Genomic DNA, 19,572 nt, shown 5'->3' on the forward strand with positions numbered 1-19,572 from the left:
CGTATCGAATCCTGGTACAGTATCTGTAGCTTGGTGAGAGAGCTACAGAATTCTGAATCCTTCTACAAATTGGAAATCCCAGGAATCTATAAAATATAAAGTTCTTAGCACTGTCCCAGACATTCCTCAGATCAAAAAGATTATCTTTATTGTTTGTCATTGTTATGCTTAGTCAAGTCAGAGCTGATTTATAGCAACCCTAATAGGGCTTTCAAGGCAAGTGAGATATTTTAGGAGCAGCTTTACCAGATCCAAACCTCCAGTGAGTTTCCATGGCTGAGCAAGGATTCAAAGTAACGCATCTTGAGCCCTAGTCTGACATTCTGTACACTACACTGCACTGGATATCCATTTTCATTGTAGTTACAGCTTTTCAGGTTGCTTCCAATTTATGGCAAACTTGTGGGTTAATGACTTTCAGAAGGCCCTGTCATTAAGCCCTCCTCAGATCTGGCAAGTTGAAGGCCATAGCTTTAGACAATCTGTTAGGCCTTCCTCTTTTCTTGCTGCATTCAACTTTTCCTAGCATTATTGCCTTTTCCAGTGCGACTTGTCTATTCATTAATTTAGTCATTTTATTTTCTAGCAGATCAGTATATTTTCCATTTCTTATTTCACAATTAAGAGCTTATCTTGAGTCATACTTTTCACATCCCATGAATCCAATTACATCTCATGCAGCATCAAAATTGTTTGCTGTGCATATCAGCAGCAAATCATCCTTTCAGCTTTAATTCAGTTGCTTTCTTAGTTACTGTACTTTATTAATGATGGCACTATTCGTACTCGTCCTTTGCTGTTTCCTAGCAGCTGATTGAATGCTTTCCAAACTAAGTGTCATCTTCCAGCATTATCTCTTGTTTCATTTCAGATTATATCATCATAAGTTTCTTGCCTTTTCCAAAGAAATTAAAACTTAGTTTGAAATATATTACAACCAACTCACATGATGGCCTGTTTAACAAGAAGTAGGACATGTTTGGTTTCAGTACACTGAAAGAATCAATTTGTTCAAAGTACTCAACTTGAGTAGTGAATGAAGTTACAAGAAAATGAAGGTAGAAGGTTGAGCAATGAAAGCTCTTGGCAAAAGCTAAGAAAAAGCTGCTCCAAACTTGTGCATTGTTTTTACCTTCTGCCCTCCATTGCCTTTTTGGAACTTGCAAAGATCATGCTGGACAAAGATCTGTCACGAAAACTAATAAGGATCTTGATAGACTATCACTCCAGTTCTGAAAATTTTTAAGCTTGAAAATGTGTTTCACTCATCTTGCTTTGAAAATTCCAAATGAATATACTTAGGATGAGGATGCATATACAATAAGAAACTAACTTTTACCAAAAAAAACCACACATTTCTCTCTCTGGGTGACTTGTCATTCACCTAGATTCTGTAGCAGATATATCCTGAAGCCTTCAGATATTCTTTCTATTATACAGTGACTGTTCCTGCTTATATTTCCGATTCCTGTGAAGTTCTCTCTACAGCAGGGCGTACCCTGAATCACTTCAAAAGAGCCAAGTCCAACAAAAGAGAAAAGAAACTCAAGTAGGCTTGAACATACAAAGAGAGCTGGTAAGAGAAAAGAAAAGAGCTCTGGCAGTGTTGAATACCAAATGAATTCAGGCAACCCCAGGAGTTCTTCAACACTTACATTTATCTTATTCTGAGAGAGCAAAGCTAAACCCAACCCAACAGGAGCCACCTACTGTCTTTGACTTTGACACTCGCATGTGCGTGCAGTGGCAAAGAATATCTATAAACTTACTTAGACAGGGTAAGGGGTTTTAAATAAAGTCCTGGACTTACTTCAGGACAAAATAGTTATAATGGCAACAAGTGAGATGAAAAAGTGAAAATAAAAAGATCTTATCTATGTAAGTTACTTAAGCCTATATTTGAGTTTAAGTGCCCTCACCAGCACTAAAGTCAGCAGAGCTAAAAATGCAGCCCTAAATTTGTAAAACTCACTTCATATTCTTGTTGAAGTAAGTGGGATAACTCCAGAGCAAACAAATTGATTTCCTGTAGGGTCAGCCTGATGCTAATCATATGTCCTTGACAACAGGCAACCTCATTTCAGAGAACATTACTTTTAATGGTTTGTTTTGTTCCATCACTTTTAAAACATGGGAAACAAGATTTAGAGTATGAGATGCAAAGTTTGCAGTCAAAACTATGCATAGAAAAAGAAGTATTGGGTGCTAGGTTTTTTTCCTTTTTGGAACAATAGAGAATATCTGTTTGTTGCTTTTACTGTGATGAGTTTCTTGGTGTCAAGCACCCTTCTTTAAGTTTATTGTCTATCTTGCTTTTAACTTATTTTTAAATTATAAAGCTATTACTTACCAAACTGAAATAAATATTGCAGCATCTCATTTTTTACAGTCAAAAAGATACAGTATATACATTAATGATGCTGCAGAAAAAGCTTTGTGCTGCTGGTTTAATTGTGCATGCTTTGCAATCTGTTTGGCAAAGCACATTGGCTGTGTATATGAAATTGTCTTCCAAACCTATTGCAACATATTAGCACTAGAACTGGAAAGGCCTAAAGATAGGTCCATTTGTAGCAAAATATAATGCTGAAGTCCTGCAACCACTCACACATTAAAATTCTGGAATAGAATTCAGGAGGCAGGGGTTCAAATCCACTTTTATACATAAAGCTCACTGAGTGCCCTTGAGATACAACCTTTTCTCAGTGTGACCTACCTCACAGGCCTGTTGTGAGGATGAAACAGAAAGGAGGAGAGTCATGTTCACCACTTTGAAGCCATTGCAAGAGAGGCAGGATAGAAATGTTTAGCAACTAAAATAAATAATAACAGCTGTGTGCAAAACTGTTCTGTCACATAAAGCAATAGCTTGGACATGAACATTGACATGCTGCAGTAGTGTTGCACCACACGTAAGTATGAACTGCCTTGCTGAGATTAAGGCAAATAGACCTATGAATGAATGAATGAATGAATGAATGAATGAATGAATGAATGAATGAATGAATGAATGAAAAAAAGAGTATGGGCCCCAGAAAACCTACCCCCCCTCACTTTTGTGCAAGACATCTTAGCTACCATATTTAGAATGCTACAAATGGCTATTGTTTAAAATTAGTGGTCAGAATCCTGTTGCACAAGTTATGGTGTGTAATTGTGATTATGTTGTCAGCCACAGCTATGCCACAGCTGTTTCAGGGGAATGAAAAGCTTCCTATCCCACCACCACAGTTCTGGGGATCCCAGGGGGTTCCCCTTTGTCACAGGGAAACAGCCACAGAATAGGGGAGGGAACTCTTTAATGCTCCAAAATTGCCACCCCCAGTTATTTTTAGAGAACAGGCACTTTAAAAGCCAGTAGCATTATTGCCTTGTCATGGCAAAGGGGCTTGAGTAATTCAAAGAAGCTATGGACTATGCCGTGCAGGGACACCCAAGATGGACAGGTCATAGTGGAGAGTTCCGACTAAACACAATCCACCTGGAGCAGGAACGGGCAAGTCACTCCAGTATCTTTGTTAAGAATACCCCATGAACAGAAACAAAACGCTAAAAGATATGGCGCTGGAAGATTGGACCCTCAGGTTGGAAGGCATCCAACATGCTACTGAGGAAAAGCAGAGGACAAGGACAAGTAGCTCCATAGCTAATGAAGTGGTTGGGCCGAAGCCGAAAGGATGCTCAGCTGTGGACGTGCCTGGAAGTAAAAGGAAAGTCCGATGCTGCAAAGAAAAATACTGCATAGGAAACTGGAATGTAAGATCTATGAACCTTGGTAAGCTGGATGTGGTCAAAAAAGAAATGGCAAAAATAAACATTGACATCCTGGGTGTCAGTGAACTAAAAAGGACAGAATGGGCAATTTCAATTCAGATGAGTATCATATCTACTATTGTGGGCAAGAAGCCCGTAGAAGGAATGGAGCAGCCCTCATAGTCAACAAAAGAGTGGGAAAAGCTGTAATGGGATACAATCCCAAAAATGATAGAATGATGTCAATACGAATACAAGGCAGACTTTTCAACATCACAATAATCCAAGTTTATGCACCAACCACCAATGCTGAGGAGACTGAAATTGACCAATTTTATGAAGACTTACAACAACTTCTAGAACTGACACCAAAGAAAGATGTTCTTTTCATTATAGGGGATTGGAGTGCTAAAGTAAGGAGTCAAGAGATAAAAGGAACAACAGGAAAGTTTGCCTTGGAGTTCAAAATGAAGCAGGGCTTCATCTTCTCAAGAGAACAAGCTGGTCATCACAAACACTCTTTTCCAACAACATAAGAGGCGACTCTACACTCTACACATGGACATCATCAGATGGGCAGAAACCGAAATCAGATTGATTATATTCTCTGCAGCCAAAGATGGAGAAGCTCTATACAGTCAGCAGAAGCAAGACATGGAGCTGATTGTGGCTCTTATCATCAGCTTCTCATAGCAAACTTCAAGCTTAAACTGAAGAGAGTAGGAATAACCGCTGGGCTAGTCAGGTATAATCTAAACCATATCCCTTTTGAATACACAGTGGAAGTGAAGAACAGATTTAAGGATGGAGGCTTGTAACATTATACAGGAGGCAGCAACAAAAAACCATCCCAAATAAAGGAAATGTAAGAAAGCAAAGTGGCTGTCCAATGAGGCCTTAGAAATAGCAGAGAAGAGAAGGGAAAAAATGCAAGGGAGATAGGAAAGGTAACGGATAGCAAGGAGAGACAAGAGGGCCTTCTTAAGTGAACAGTGCAAAGAAATAGAGGAAAATAATAGAAAGGGAAAAACCAGAGATCTGTTCAAGAAAATTGGAGCCATTAAAGGAACATTTTGTGCAAAGATGGACATGATAAAGAACAAAAATGGCAGGGACCTCACAGAAGCAGAAGACATCAAGAAGAGGAGGCAAGAATACACAGAGGAATTCTACCTGAAAGATCCGGATGTCCTGGACCTTGAGCCAGACATCCTGGAGAGTGAAGTCAAGTGGGCCTTAGAAAGCATGGCTAACAGCAAGGCCAGTGGAGGTGATGGCATTCCAGTGGAACTATTTAAAAGCTTAAAAGATGATGCTTTTAAGGTGCTACATTCAATATGCCAGCAAGTTTGGAAAACTCAACAGTGGCCAGAAGACTGGAAAAGATCAGTCCACATCCCAGTCGAAAAAAAGAAGGGCAGTGCCAAAGAATGCTCCAGCTACTGTACAATTGCACTCATTTCACATGCTAGCAAGGTTATGCTCAAAATCCAACAAGGTAGGCTTCAGCAGTATGTGGACTCCCAGAAGTACAAGCTGGATTTCAAAGGGGCAGAGGAACTAGAGACCAAATTGCTAACATGCGCTGGATTATGGAGAAAGCCAGGGAGTTCCAGAAAAACATCTACTTCTGCTTTATTGACTATGCTAAAGCCTTTGACTGTGTGGACCACAGCAAACTATGGCAAGTCCTTAAAGAAATGGGAGTGCCTGATCACCTTATCTATCTCCCAGGAAACCTATACGTGGGACAAGAACTGGATATGGAACAACTGATTGGTTCAAAACTGGGAAAGGAGTATGGCAAGGTTGTATATTCTCGCCCAGCTTATTTAACTTATATGCAGAATACATCATGCTGGAGGAATCCCAAGCCAGAATTAAGATTGCCGGAATAAATATCAACAACCTCTGATATGCAGATGATACCACTCTGATGGCAGAAAGTGAGGAGGAATTAAAGAACCTCATAATAAGGGTGAAAGAGGAGAGTGCAAAAAACCGTCTGAAGCTCAACACCAAAAAAAAACTAAGATCATGGCCACTGGTCCCATCACCTCCTGGCAAATAGAAAGGGAAGATATGGAGGCAGTGACAGATTTTACTTTCTTGGGCTCCATGATCACTGCAGATGGTGACAGCAGCCGCACAATTAAAAGACGCTTGCTTCTTGGGAGGAAAGCGATGACAAACCTCAACAGCATCTTAAAAAGCAGAGACATCACCTTGCCAACAAAAGTCTGAATAGTCAAAGCTATCGGTTTTCCTGTAGTGATGTATGGAAGTGAGAGCTGGACCATAAAGAAAGCTGACCGCCGAAGAATTGATGCTTTTGAATGTGGTCCTGGAGGAGACTCTTGAGAGTCCCCTGGACTGCAAGGAGAACAAACCTATCAATTCTAAAGGAAATCAACCCTGAGTGCTCACTGGAAGGACAGATCCTGAAGCTGAGGCTCCAAGACTTTGGCCATCTCATGAGAAGAGAAGACTCCCTGGAAAAGACCCTGATGATAGGAAAGTATGAAGGAAAGAGAAGAAGGGGACGACAGAGGATGAGATGGTTGGACCATGTCATCGAAGATACCAACATGAATTTGACCCAACTCCAGGAGGCAGTGGAAGATAGGAGGGCCTGGTGTGCTCTGGTCCATGGGGTCACAAAGAGTCTGACACAACTAAATGATTAAACAACAAACAAGCATTGTTGGAAAAGTTGTGAAGTTAAATAACATTAATATTAAAGTTATCAAATGTTAAATTTCTTGACTTTTACTTAAAAGTCTGTTGGCTGCTGGAAACTAGATAAACAGACCACCCAGCATTTTATATCTCTTCTCCCTGAGACAAATCTCCTGTTCTTTGTGAACATTTTATGTGATTGTTTGCTTCTATTCATATATTAGATCCTCTCTCTTTTTTTCTTGGATGTGTTTGCTTTGGAAAGGAAAATAGTTGAATCCTCAAGTGGCTCTCCACCATACTACTAGGTGTGTTCATGTGGTACTAACAGCACCCATGTGCCAGCATTACGAGCCAAGAGAGAATGCTAAAACAACTGTTGAGTTATTTTCTGAATGTTCATCAAAGAAAGCCAGTAATTACTGAATGAATCCCAGTCAAACCAAGATAAATTCAACCATCATGAGCCTCGCTTTCCTAAATACTCAATCACATGTATGTAGACATTAAAAAGCAATGTATTAAGGTAATGGTTACCACCTGTTGGTTTTGTATTTGATACTTAAAGAGTATGTTGCCGCTTGTGTCTGTTTCACAGTAATAGTAAAACCTGAAGAGAAATTTTGCCAAACTAGAGTTATGTCTAAAAACCTGAATGGGGTTACTGCTTTGAATGTGTTTTGGTGTTGCTTTTGTTTACTGTTTTTTAGTATGGTATTTGTTTGATCCTTTTTAGTATTTGTATACTCACTGTTGTTAGCTTTAAATGGTGTCTTTTAATGACAGTATTTTGGGTCCTTTTTAAGGAGAAAGGGAGAGTAAAAATATTTTAAATAAATAAATAAAAATAAATTTGGGGGGCTGCACAATTTAAGGATGATATCGACAAGCTGGAACGTATTCAGAGTAGGGTCACCAAGAAAGTATAGGAACTGGAAATCAAGCCCTATGAAAAATAGTCAGAGGCTTAAGGCATATTTAGCCTGAGAGGTGCTATGACAGCCATCTTCAAGTATCTGAAGGACCATGAAAAATGGAGCAAATTTGTTTTCTACTACTCCACAGGGCAGCGTTCAAACCAATGGATTCAAATTGCAAGTAAGGAGTTTGTGGCTAAACATTAGGAAGAACATCCTGAAAGAGCTGAATAGATTAGCTTGGAACACTATGGATGCTCCCTCATTGAAGATTTTTATATAGATGGTCATCTGTTGGGACTGCTTTAGCTGAGGTTTAGTTTGTTTCTGTGCATGTTTGTTTTGAAGTAATATTTGAGTTTGGTAGACATGAATGTTAACCTTTAGTCAATGGAAATGAATTATGTGTCCCCTTATGGTAGCTAAGCTATTGATACTGCAGCGTTGAAAGGACAAGTGCCCACCCACCGTTAATCAAAGGACTGAGGACCTTATTACTCTTCCAGCATTCAAACCCATAGCATATACTTTGCAACTGCTCATTGATAATTATCTGGCTATCTGGTCATCATTGATCAATGTGTATACCATGATGATGATATATTCTTAATGTTTTCTAAAAGGGAAGAACACTGTAGTCAAAGATAAAATCATAGAATAATGAAGTTGGAAGGGGTCTTATAAGGCCATCAAGTCCAACCCTCTGCTTGATGCAGGAATAGAAATCAAAGTATATCTGCCAGGAGGTTGTCTAGGTCTTTCTTGAATGCCTTCAGTGTTGAAACACTTGCCAACTCCCAAGGTAACTGGTTCCACTGTCATACTGCTCTAACACTTAGGAAGTTTTTGCTAATATTCAATTGAAATCTGGTTTCCTGTAACTTGAACCCATTGTTGTGTGTCCTGCATTCTGCATTGATTGAGAAAAGATCCTGCCCCTCCTCTGTGTAACAGCCTTTCAAGTATTTGAAAAGTGTTATCATATCTCCCCTCAGTCTTCTTTTCTCAAGGCTAAACATGTTGAGTTCTTTCAGTCTTTCCTCATAGGTTTTTGTTTCCAGCCTCCTGATCATCCTTGTCGCCCTCGTCTGAACTTGTTCCAATTAGTCAGCATCCTTCTTGAAGTGTGGTGTCCAGAACTAGACACAATACTCAATATGAGGCCTAACCAGTACTGAATGGGAACTAGTAAATAGTTCAAAAAATACACAGTGCAAAAGAGAAGAGAACCTATTCCTGTTAGGTTAGGTTAGGCATCCTTCAGTCTCGAAAGACTATGGTGTCGTGCTCTGTATGGAGGACTTGGAACAGCATCTAGTGTGGCTGAAGAGGCCAATTCGAGAGTGACAATCTCTTCCACACTGAAGACAAATCCAATCTGTCCCCTATCCAGCTCCCTGGTTTTGCTGCTTTTGTGACTTCCTCTTTGCCTCGGCCTGCTGGACAAGGGTCTCTTCAAATTGGGAGAGGCCGTGATGCACTGCCTGCCTCCAGGCTGAACGCTCAGATGTCAATGTTTCCCATCTGTTGAGGTCCATTCCTGAGGCCTTCAGATCCCGCTTGCAGATATCCTTGTATCGCAGCTGTGGTCTCCCTCTGGGCCGATTTCCCTGCACTAATTCTCCATACAGGAGATCCTTTGGAATCTGACCATCAGCCATTCTCACGACGTGCCCAAGCCAACGTATTCCTGTACTAAATGGTATTTACATTGCACTCTCTGTTGCACTAGTCCCTGGAGGCCTGATCTCTGTTTTGAGTTTTGATATAATTGACATCATCATTAATGTAACCATTGCTATGTAAATAAGTTACACCCCAGTCAGACATTGCAAGAGGCATTGAAGGCACAGTTGTGATGGGAAAGCAAAAAAAAAGCTAAGTGTGCTGCTTATGCACTGCCCCATGGTACTTAAACCTCTCTCTGGGCAGTTTAGAATGTAATTACACATTGTCACCCCTGGCACTCAGTTTACTAACCTCAGAAGGATAGAAGATTGAGTCAACCTCAAGCCAGCTTCCTGAGCCCAGGATCAAACTCAGATTGTGAGCAGTGTCTTCACTGCAGTATTTATTTTATTTATTTATTTATTTATGGTACTGCCACAAGGAAGACTGTGAACTGCACAAACCTAATCTCAGAAGAGAAGGCTCTGTAAACACACAAACAAGAACAGGAAGTTGAAGAATTAATATATGACACAACCACACGAAATTGCTTTCAACTTATTTTCATGGTAGATACAGTAGTACCACGGTTTGCGAAATTAATGCGTTATATGGGATGTTATGTAAAGCGAAAATTTCGTAAACCAGAACGTGGATTGCCATAGGAATGGGGGTGGCACAATGGCAATGCATCCTGGGGAAACTTTCTTTGCAAACTGGAAAAAAAAACTGGGAGGGGGACATGAACAGAGGCATCGTTTTCAACAGATTTCCTTTTGTACTCCAAGAATGATGTTAACTGTTCGTAAATTGAAATACTGCTGTACTAGCAAAACTATCAACTCAACAAGGGTTGTGTGTTCGCACTCCACATCACTCTAAAACTTAAGGCTTGTCTACACACAGCAACTGAAAGGACAGAGTGGGCTAAATAAGAGTGCTAGAGGTTGGGTCAAGGTCCAGTATGCCATTTGGTGCAATCCTTGCATATAAATGTCATATGCACCTTAAGTGACCCTGTCTAATCTGGCTCCTTCTGCAATTAACTAGCCATATCATAAAGTGGCTTAAAAAGAGAGCCACTTCAGGATACTAGTAAATTAAACACTTCCTCTGTGAACTCATTGCATCACTTATAAAAAAAAAAGATAACTTGATCCCAGAAGTGAGAGAAGACAAGTAGAAGCAATGAGGGACATTTCCCCCCTTTTCCTTCACTTATCCTAACAGTCCAGTTGTGGACCAATCTGCAGCTGAATTTTTTGTGGAGGCACAGAAGAAGTATGTACTGTATTTGCCAATATCCTGGATTGGCTTTCTTCTTAAGCTGTTTCACACTATGGCAAATTGACAGCAGAAAGGAATGTGACAACCACAATGTTCACTTTGGTTTATTTCCAGCTATCGGATGAGCTGAAGCAAAATGGAGGGATCCAAGCAACACACACACAAAAAGTGGAAGGTGCAGATAGGAAAGTTCTGAAGACAGTTTGATTCACTCTAGCGATTATATCATGTAGAGTGAAATTACTTATCCCAGCAGTGGACAAAATAGCAGGCTAAATGCCTATCTGATCCCACTCTTAGCGGCTACTAGTTCTCAGTGCCCAGTTACACCTCTGTTCTACTCTGTTAACTGGAGCTTTGTCCCAAACAGTAGTGGAGTCAGGGCTTGCAGGCTCAAATAGGGGAACTTTAAAAATATCAGGGATGATGTTGTCACCCACGCCTCCAGGCCTCACATTTTCCCTTTCCCCTTAGCTGCAGTTACAACGTGGAAACAGAAGATGAAAGAAATAGGTTTTTTCTAGCAACAGTAAAGTGTCTTGAGGTGACTAATGGGCAATCAGGGTCCACTAACCATGCAAAGAACCAGATGAAAACTGCTAGAATAGGTTGGGTTGTATAGCTGAACATAATGCCTGCATTTTTGGGGACTTCTCTTGGAAGCACTGCACAGGTGCCCTTCATGCTGTCATGATGTGCACCTGTACAAACGTTGCCACTAGCAGCATGTAGTCTGAGCAACAAAAGCAACCCACTTCATCACTTTAGAGTGACCTCACCCCTTCACCTATTCAGACCATGAGCTGCTTCTGACTGTACCTCTGCTCCTAGTCAAGTAGACATAAAACTGCAGCCCAGTCATCCTAAGGTGTCTATTATTTCATGGGAATGTATGGATCTGGTTTGCTTCAAAGCATGGATGGGGTATTTTTGGATGTCAGATGACAGTAGGAGAGAAATGGATATTACAAAGAAAGGCATTACTTGCATCTTTTTGCCTTCCCTCCTTCCCTCTTTGTGCTCCATACACACACACACACACACAAAAGTGATCTTCTTCTAATTTTCTGTCCCAGGTTTGACCTTTAGTCTGCAGTTATAGGGGTGAGGGAAAGTACTATTGACACAAGCCCAAGGGCAGGGAAGGAAAGAGGCCTTTTATTTTACTAAATGAAGTGTAGAAATCAAATGACATATTAAAACAAAGTTATGCAGAATTTGTCTGGCCAGAGAACAGGGACTTCTGCAAATTTTAACATACTTTCTTGGAATTGCCATTGCATTTATCTTACAAATGTGTCTAGGGGGCTTTTCCACTTGCTCAGCCTCCCCCATTACCACTTCCATAAAACAGCAGCTCCCAAAATACAGTATTTGGATAATAAATCATATTTAACCCAAATATTTTGGAGATACTATTTCAACAGCAACTCCTTTGTAAACTGAGAATGTGTCCTCTTTCCCGTTCACTGACCAATCAGCTGCAACCCATGCTCTATGTCTGCCACAGTTTATATTCTACATTAAGGAGCTCCTTTCCAGGGTAGCAGATCTGTCCAAAAAAAAAAGGTTTGAATTCTAATATTTTAAATAAATATATTGTAAGGGGTCCAGTTTTCAGGAAAGAGGCAGGACAACAATCAAAGCAACCACTCAGGGCGAGTCCCGCTCTTGAAAGCTGTCGCTGCACTCGGCAGGACGGTAAAATTCCCCACGAGCCTCGCCCTGTTTCCTCAGAAGTAAGCCCCAAGATGTCCAGGGGTGCTTCCTTCCGAGTGATCACGGGCAAAAGTTTTGCGTCTTTAGGGAGAAGCGAACAACGAGCTTTATCTGTCCCGACAGGCTGGGTGAGATCTACCCGGAGTGTAGCTCTGGGAACTGAGCCGTTTCCGGAGGCACGGAGAGGAAGGACGTGAGGATTGTCCGTTTTTCTCCACAGTGGAGCGAGCTGAGGCTCCAGCTCAAGCCATCTGGCCGCCCGAGATGCCCAGCCAGCTTGATTTATTCCCCGGGGGGCGCTCAGTTTCCCGCACGCGCAGCGGCGCCGGCCTCCACGTCCCGCCCTCTGCTCTTTCCGGAGGCCCGCGCCCAAGTGCCCTCGGCGCGCCCTGCCAGACGAAGGAGGCCGCGAGGATCCCTTTTCCCTCGAGGCCCTTCCTCGCGGGCTCTGCGCGAGGCCCCTTCCCTCGTGCTTCTCCAGGAAGGAAGCCACGGGGCTGGAAGCGAGAGGAAACCTCGAGGCTGCGATGCCTCGGCGTTTTCCTCCACAGGCGCCGCCGCCTCAGCCTCTCCTGCTGCCTTATAGAGCAAGCAAGAGACGCCGCCGAGAGCCGTCGCTCAACGAGGCGGCACAGTGGACAGAACCCAACGGCTCTGGGCTGGACGGTAGTCGCCCTCGTCTTCCCGGGGGAAATAAAACGGGAGAGTGCAGTTTTGGAGGCCTCCCCTGACACGATGCTGGAAAGGGTTCTGTATTGTCCCCTGCCGGCGTCTGTCCGCCCACTTCCAGTCAGTGCCTCCCTCCCTCTCCTCACAGGGCCCTGGAGCTTTGGGCGCAGCACCGCCCCGCTTTGGACACACGCGCTCTCGCGGGGCTCACCTGCTCCTTTCTCACCGTTTGGCCAGACTTTTACCACACAGTCTGTCCAAATTTATAGGCACCTGTCTAGACCTTGGGATTCCGCGCGCGCGCATACACCCCAAGTCTTTCCTAAGTTAGGGGCAGCGCAAGTTTCAGAGACACTTGGGCATTACTCCGTCCCTTATCTAAACTGCTTTCCCCACCTCACCCCCAGCTCCTTTGTTGCTCCTCTTCTCCCGCCCTGAACGGCGCGGGCCGAGAGCGAGCAAGCTGGCCGGCCGGCCGGCCTGCCCGCCAGCCCGCCGGCGAGCAAGCCCAAAGAACAAACACCCATCCTTTTTCCCTCTTTGGCCCCATTGGCTGCCCGCACGCGACAAACCTCCCGGGCTCCAATGGCTGAGCCGACACGCGACTGGCGCGAGGAGGGCCGGAGGTGGAGGGTGGGGCGCTGACTCCGGGGGTGGGTGGGGGGGTAGGGGTGTGTGTGCGGGAAAGGAGGAGGCGGCGAGGGTGGGGGACCCCGGCGCGTGCCGCTTTTTAAAGGGGGCGCAGCGCCCTCCGCAACCGGAGAAGGCTGGTGGTGTGGCGGGCGGTTTGCATCCCGGTGTCGTCTTCTTGCCTCCCTTATCTTGAATACCTTTGATTAGTTCCTTTCCGCCCAGGGGAGCTCGCGCGTGCGCCCGCGCGCCGGGAAGCCTTGAGGGAGAAGAAGACGCCGCCGACGCCGACGCCGCAGGACGAACCCGGCGCCTGAAGCGCGGCCGTCGGGCGTGGGAGAGTGAGGGGGCGACAGGGTGACCCCGGCGAGCGGCGAGCCGAGGGGCGACCATGAGCCACCTGCGCGCGGTGACAGCGGCGCCCAGCGAATGGGGCCAAGGCGGCGCCAGGGATTTAGACTCCCAGCATCAGCAGCAGCTGGAAGGACACCTTCTGTTGGGACAGGAGGCGGCAGCGGGTGGCGGAGGAGGAGGAGGGGGTCGTGGCAGCGCCTTCTCCTCCTCCTCCTCCTCCTGGCTGGGCATCTGCTGCCCCGGGCGCGTCACCTCTTCGCCCAGGTACCTGCTCTCGGGAGCAGCTGAACAGGGCGAAGACGACGACGAGGAGGAAGAAGGGGAGGAGGAGGAGGAGGACGACCACCTCTCGGACGCCGGCACGGTGGCGCGCCTGGGCGGCAGCGCCCGCAGCAGGCGGAGTCTGAGCGGCGGCTCAGGGAAGCCGTTGTGCGCTTTGCAGCACCACCAGCACCGTCCGCCCCACCAAGCCGGCGGCCTCCCCTCCTGCGAGGCGTCCTCCCAGCCGCGGGCCCGCGGGCCCTGCCCGGGCATCGGAAGCGGGGGGCTGCTCCGCCAGCCGGCTGCTCAGGTGAGCGGCGTCCAGAAGCAGAGGCGCCTGGCGGCCAACGCCCGCGAGCGACGCCGGATGCACGGCCTGAATCACGCCTTTGACCAGCTGCGAAATGTCATCCCGTCCTTTAACAACGACAAGAAACTCTCCAAGTACGAGACGCTGCAAATGGCTCAGATCTACATCAGCGCGCTCGCCGAACTCCTCCACAGTCCGCCGCCGCCGCCGCCTTCCGCCGACAGCGCCCCCTGCGGTAAGGGCACCCTGCAGCCGGCCGGTCAGACTTACGAGCGGGCATCGTGCGCCCCGGCTGTAGGGGGCGCTCTGCAGCCACCGTCGAGATCCCAGTCCTCAGGGCACTGCAGGACGCGATTGCCCCCGGAGCCGTCGGTGGGGGGCGGAGGAGGGGAGTTCTCGGTACACCTGGACCCGCTCCATTTCCCCTCCTTCACGGAAGGTGCCCTGCTTGGACAGAAAGCCCCTTCGCCGACACAGGTCGTGCAACCGTCTGGCCAGCAGCAACAGGACAGGAGGAAACCCTCCCCGCCAGCGCATCGCAGTGACGGGGAATTTTCGCCCCGATCCCATTACAGTGACTCTGACGAGGCCAGCTAGTTGGCAGAACCCAGGCGGGGAGGAAATGGATCCGGTGGCAGGCCATCCTGAGATCCGCGCGCTCTGTTGGATGGGGAAGGGGAAGGGAGCAGGTAGTTGGGCAGGAAAGAAGCATCCAACGTTAACTGGGCAATAGGATCCCGGCCAAAGCCAAGTAGAGGGAAAGGACATTTGCTGTAGACCCGGAATTTATCTCACCAAACTTTTTTTTAGTGCTTCTAGAGAAATTCTCAGTAACTTCCAAGCCGTTTTTCAGCCTAGAAGTAGCCATTTAACCTGCGCAGGTCTAGAATGAGAACGTTTCTGAGCCCTGAATATTCGCAAACTCTTGTCTCCAAGCAGGAAAGTTCTTTTGGAAGCAAGTCCCTTTAATCCGAAAGGGTCTCGCTTGCAGATAACCCTGCTTAGAATCTTAGTTTTGAAAGTTTTTTTCTAAAGAGCATCTTGGAACCGGATCTTCCCTCCCAAAGGGAACGAGTTGCGTTGCCTAATCGAGGGCAGTAAAGAAGACTTGGGGCTCTAGCCTGCAGGCCAACGAGCAGGACCTGGCCACAATCAGGGAGTTCTTTGAAAAGTGTTTAACTTTGGGTGGATCGTTTCCCAAGAGCCCGAATAGATCCTAGTGAATGTGGTTGCTCAGTCATCCAGAGCAGTTGCAGTCTATTGTGACCCCATCCTGCAGTTCTAGAGCCATAGTTCTAGATATGCAAAGTTCTAGATATCCAAGGACTCCGAAAAGATGGCCCATTGAGTGTAACATTTATTGTTTTCCAGTGCCACTTAAACTGTGAACACACAGTGTAACCCTAACACGTGTCTGTTCAGAAGAAGCTCCGCAGGGTTTAGTTGGGCTTAGTACGAAGTGAGCATTTAGGGTCCAAGTCTCCAAAACTAGATCCATAATACAGTACAGAGATTCCAAAAATGTTAAACACCATTCTAAGTGAAGTTACTCGGAAGTAAATGTGACCGATTTCAGTAAAATTGAGCAGGGCCGACCTGTGTAGGCCACCGGTATGCAAAACTTCCGTTGTACTCTATGGGATTCCGATTAGTTTGCACTGCAATCACTTCACCTGAACTGGGCTTTAAATCAGCCTCTCGGACTGAAGTTACTTCAGCTGACAAAAGTGGGCATAGCTGCAGCCCTCCTGACACTGGGTCAGTCCCGTAAACTTGAAATAAGCTATATTGGAATAGGGGCTCTGTGGCTTTACTAGGAGGTTTTGGTCCTCGGCCCTGTTAATTACACCGGCTTTCTGAAGCTGTCTTGCTTATTTCATGATTTGTCCCAATCTTTCTGTCCTCACTGTACTTACACTCAAGGAATGCACGCTTCCCTCGTTGTACTTTCGAGGAAGTCCCATGGGGGGGGGGGAGAGGCAACGTTCCCGACGATACCTATTGGGTGACGCAGAAGCCTCACGAGTGTCCAGTGGGGTTTCTTCCCTAATCGGTGTTGTGTCGAGGGCACTCTTGCTTCTGCTGAAGGATGCTCAGAATCGGCATCTTTGTCTAGGGTTCCTTTGATGTGGGCAAGTCCCCCGATGGTCCTGCCTTCGGTCTAACCGCCTCTCTCTTAATCCCTTTAATCCGTCAGAGCAATTTTTGGCGTCTACCCGTGAAAAGACAAAAGCCCAATTCTACCCACCCAGTTTTATTTTATTTTTAAATGCCAGAGCATCGTTCTTGGGCATCAGATCTTCCGATATGCCGAATATGCTATTCAAAGGCGGAAAGAAAATCACGCGGGAGGGTGGAGATAAGATAGTTCCAAATCGTTGTACTTTTTCCTCCCTCCCCCCGTTCCTAATTATAGGCGAAGCTGATTTCCTCCCCGCACCTCGACGGTTTTTCCCTTCGCTTTCTTCCATACCGAATGTTGGCGTCTTTTGTACGTCGGAATTTGGCCGCAAGCACTTTATAAACCGCCTGGAGAGGAGACGCTGCTCCCAAGAGAAAAAGCGACGGAAATCACTGCCAATTGGATTATACCAATGCTGAACTCAGCCATGTTTGTAATCGTTATTATTAATCTCATTTGCAAGTAACAAAAGGGAGAGGTAGGACTGGGAGATACATTTTTTTTTCTGTTGTTGTGTCAAACTTTATGCCCGTTTTATTTCGCTTTTGTGATGCTTTAGATCCGAGAGAGTTATTTATTAAGGAGTGTACTACTGGATTTATTATTCTGTTTTTTTACAGTAACATTTTACACGTACTGTTTATTTTAGCAAAGCCTACCTACTGCCATTGTTTATGTAACTTTCTTTGGAGATAAAAGGAAAGATCAAATAAAAACACTTTTCAAAAATAATTTCTATTGAGGCACTTCTTTTGTCTGATTTTTGGCTGGACTATGTGTGCTATGAACATATTTGGGAACGGGGTTCGCTGAGAACTGGAAAGGGAGAAAGGGGGGAATCGCGGCATACTGTATGCTTGTATCTACTCGGAAGTAAGTGTCACTGAAGTCGGTGGAGCTTACTCACGATGAAGGGGGTTTCGGATTGTAGCCTTACTTCCTGGTAACTATGAGCAAGATCAGAGGCCCTTAAGATAAATGGAATACCTTTTCAGGATGTCTTCGCTTGTTAATTAATTCATACACACTTTCATAAATATAATCTTCAGTGAAAGCATTCCTTGGGTATTTTTGTAAAAGGATCTTTATAATTTGCAACGTTTACTCCGGAGTGACCTGAAACGCCCTGATATTCAAATAACTGAATTAGAGAGGCTAGTATAGTTTCGCTAGTATATACCAAATGCTAGTGATATCACAGCAAAACTGCTTCAGGATCGAGAAATCTGCTCAACGGAGACAGACCACTTCGAAACCTTTGTTGACCAGATTAGCTTTCCAAAATATCTCGTTGCTAAAGTTGTACCCCAACAAAGGTCCCCGGTGGGAGCGTCTACAAATGCAGTCTAATAACGTGCGCTTATCACGCAACCCTATACGTGTCTGTTCAGAAGTAATTCCCACGGAGTTCAATTGCGCTCACTCCTAGGTGTGTGGCAACAGGAATTTTAAAAAGCCTTTGTTGCTGAGCGGGAGGGGAGAATCTATTTATTCAAAAGAGATATGAAATGATTCCGACAGTGCTGGATTGCATTAGCCATTGGCCCTTAGTCGACGAGTGAATCGCCTCCCTTCAAGAACCTTGTGATTAGAGGGATAAGGAGTTAATAATGAAAGTTCCGGTCTGCGGTAACTAAGTTGTTTGGGGATGGCCGTGCAAATGGGATTTCACAACTTTAAAAAAAAATAGCCCACACGCACCCTATCTTATCTTTTAACCAGCATGGATAGAGAAATGGATTAGAACAAGGAGCTGGAGGAAATCCTGTGGATTCCAAAGCCCTTTGGGAGGGAAGCAAAAACTCCACTTAGCTAGAGCGAGTAGAAATCATAATATAAATCCACTGGATACCCAGAATATGTAAACAACCTGGGGCCCTTCCGTCCTGAGGGGAAGGAACGCAGGTCTGGGCAACCAGGACCAAATGCTCCTGATGATGATAATAATAATAATAATGACGATTTTAATTGAACCCTGCAAAAATAACGCGTGGACTGCTCTTCCTGCTTACATCCTTTTCCCCCAAGTCGTGGCTCTGGCAGCCCTTAGCAGAGTTTGGAAACGTTACTCTCTTCTTTTCTTTAGCGCACCACTAAATTCTCCCGGCCCGACTATGCGGGCTGGGGGATTCTGGGAGTTGTAGTCAAAAAGGTGATCCCCCTACCCTCTCCATGCGCCGCAAGCTCTGGCAAGCAAGCAACTGTGGCGGGGGTGTGTGGAGAGGAAAGACAGGAGAACTTACTTGCACGAGACGCCCTCCAGCAAGGTTCTAGCACATTTTAGCGGCATATATTCCAGCGGGGATGAGCGGTAGATCGGATAGCTAATAGCCCCAGGAGGGAGGGGGACTCATAGTTCTTTCTGTCTGGTTAGACCGGACTTCAGGGCTCCTATTTATTATTGAAAGGTTACCACGGCTCCTTTGGCAAGCCTCAAAACGGACTGATCCATAGCCGGAGCGCCCCGTCACTCTTTCTCTGTGTCCCGACAATGTCTGTCTCTACTTTGCTGCGGGAAGACTTCGCCTCTCCACAGTTTTTCGATGCCAGATCTCCTTTCGGAAACGCTCTCAGAAACCGTGGAGGCAGGAGTGCTTCTGAGTCCCCGCAGAGGACTTTTTCACGCCTTGCTGAGTAACTGCAAACATTGGATAGATTTCCAAATAAAGTTTAACATCTAGGAAGAGAGCTGTTTTCTGCATTCACACGAGTCTCAGCGAGGGGTGGGGGGTCAAAAAGAAGATTGATTGCAATCAATTCAGCAATCCATAAGTATCATTAATAGGCTTTTTTCCCCACATCCCGGAAGAATTATTTCTGCGGAAGCCCTAGGAATAGACGCGCGGGTTTATTCCCTTATGACCTGATGTTCCTAAGTGGCTTTTTCTAGCCTAATTTTCTCCGTCTGCAATATGGCGGAGGCAGTGGGGTAATAATCTTCATTTAACTCGTCAGGATTATTGTAAGACAATGATGGAGATCCTTTAGCCCTCCAGGTGTTTTAGATCACCCTTGGTCTAATTTTGGGGCACCTTCCTACGGCTTCTGGGAGCTGAAGCTCAACACGTCCAGAGGGCCAATGGTACTCCATGCCTATTCTAAGGACTTGCAGCTAAAGAATGCAGGAGTAGACTTTTGAACAC

The 19,572-nt window shown here is 45.4% G+C and overlaps 1 protein-coding gene and 1 long non-coding RNA gene across 2 annotated transcripts in view; one reads left to right on the forward strand and one right to left on the reverse strand.

Moving 5' to 3' along the window:
* The window catches only part of LOC140707641 (uncharacterized), a 30,029-nt gene extending 20,610 nt beyond the window's left edge, over positions 1 to 9,419 (reverse strand). Inside the window, exon 1 of the long non-coding RNA XR_012087807.2 lies at positions 9,330 to 9,419. This is a non-coding gene — a long non-coding RNA (uncharacterized LOC140707641). The remainder of the gene's footprint in view (positions 1 to 9,329) is intronic.
* A 4,294-nt stretch (positions 9,420 to 13,713) lies between these two features.
* ATOH1 (atonal bHLH transcription factor 1) lies at positions 13,714 to 15,576 on the forward strand. The gene has a single exon (XM_073002301.2). It carries the CDS (start codon positions 13,714 to 13,716, stop codon positions 14,842 to 14,844), a length of 1,131 nt encoding a protein of 376 aa, XP_072858402.2. The 3' UTR covers positions 14,845 to 15,576.
* The last annotated feature ends 3,996 nt before the right edge of the window (positions 15,577 to 19,572 follow it).

Source organism: Pogona vitticeps, chromosome 5 (genome assembly GCF_051106095.1).
Source record: "Pogona vitticeps strain Pit_001003342236 chromosome 5, PviZW2.1, whole genome shotgun sequence".
Lineage (NCBI taxonomy): Eukaryota > Metazoa > Chordata > Lepidosauria > Squamata > Agamidae > Pogona > Pogona vitticeps.

Coding starts and splice junctions, on each gene's coding strand:
- ATOH1 (XM_073002301.2), top strand. CDS start 13,714: ATGAGCCACCTGCGCGCGGTGACAGCGGCGCCCAGCGAATGGGGCCAA.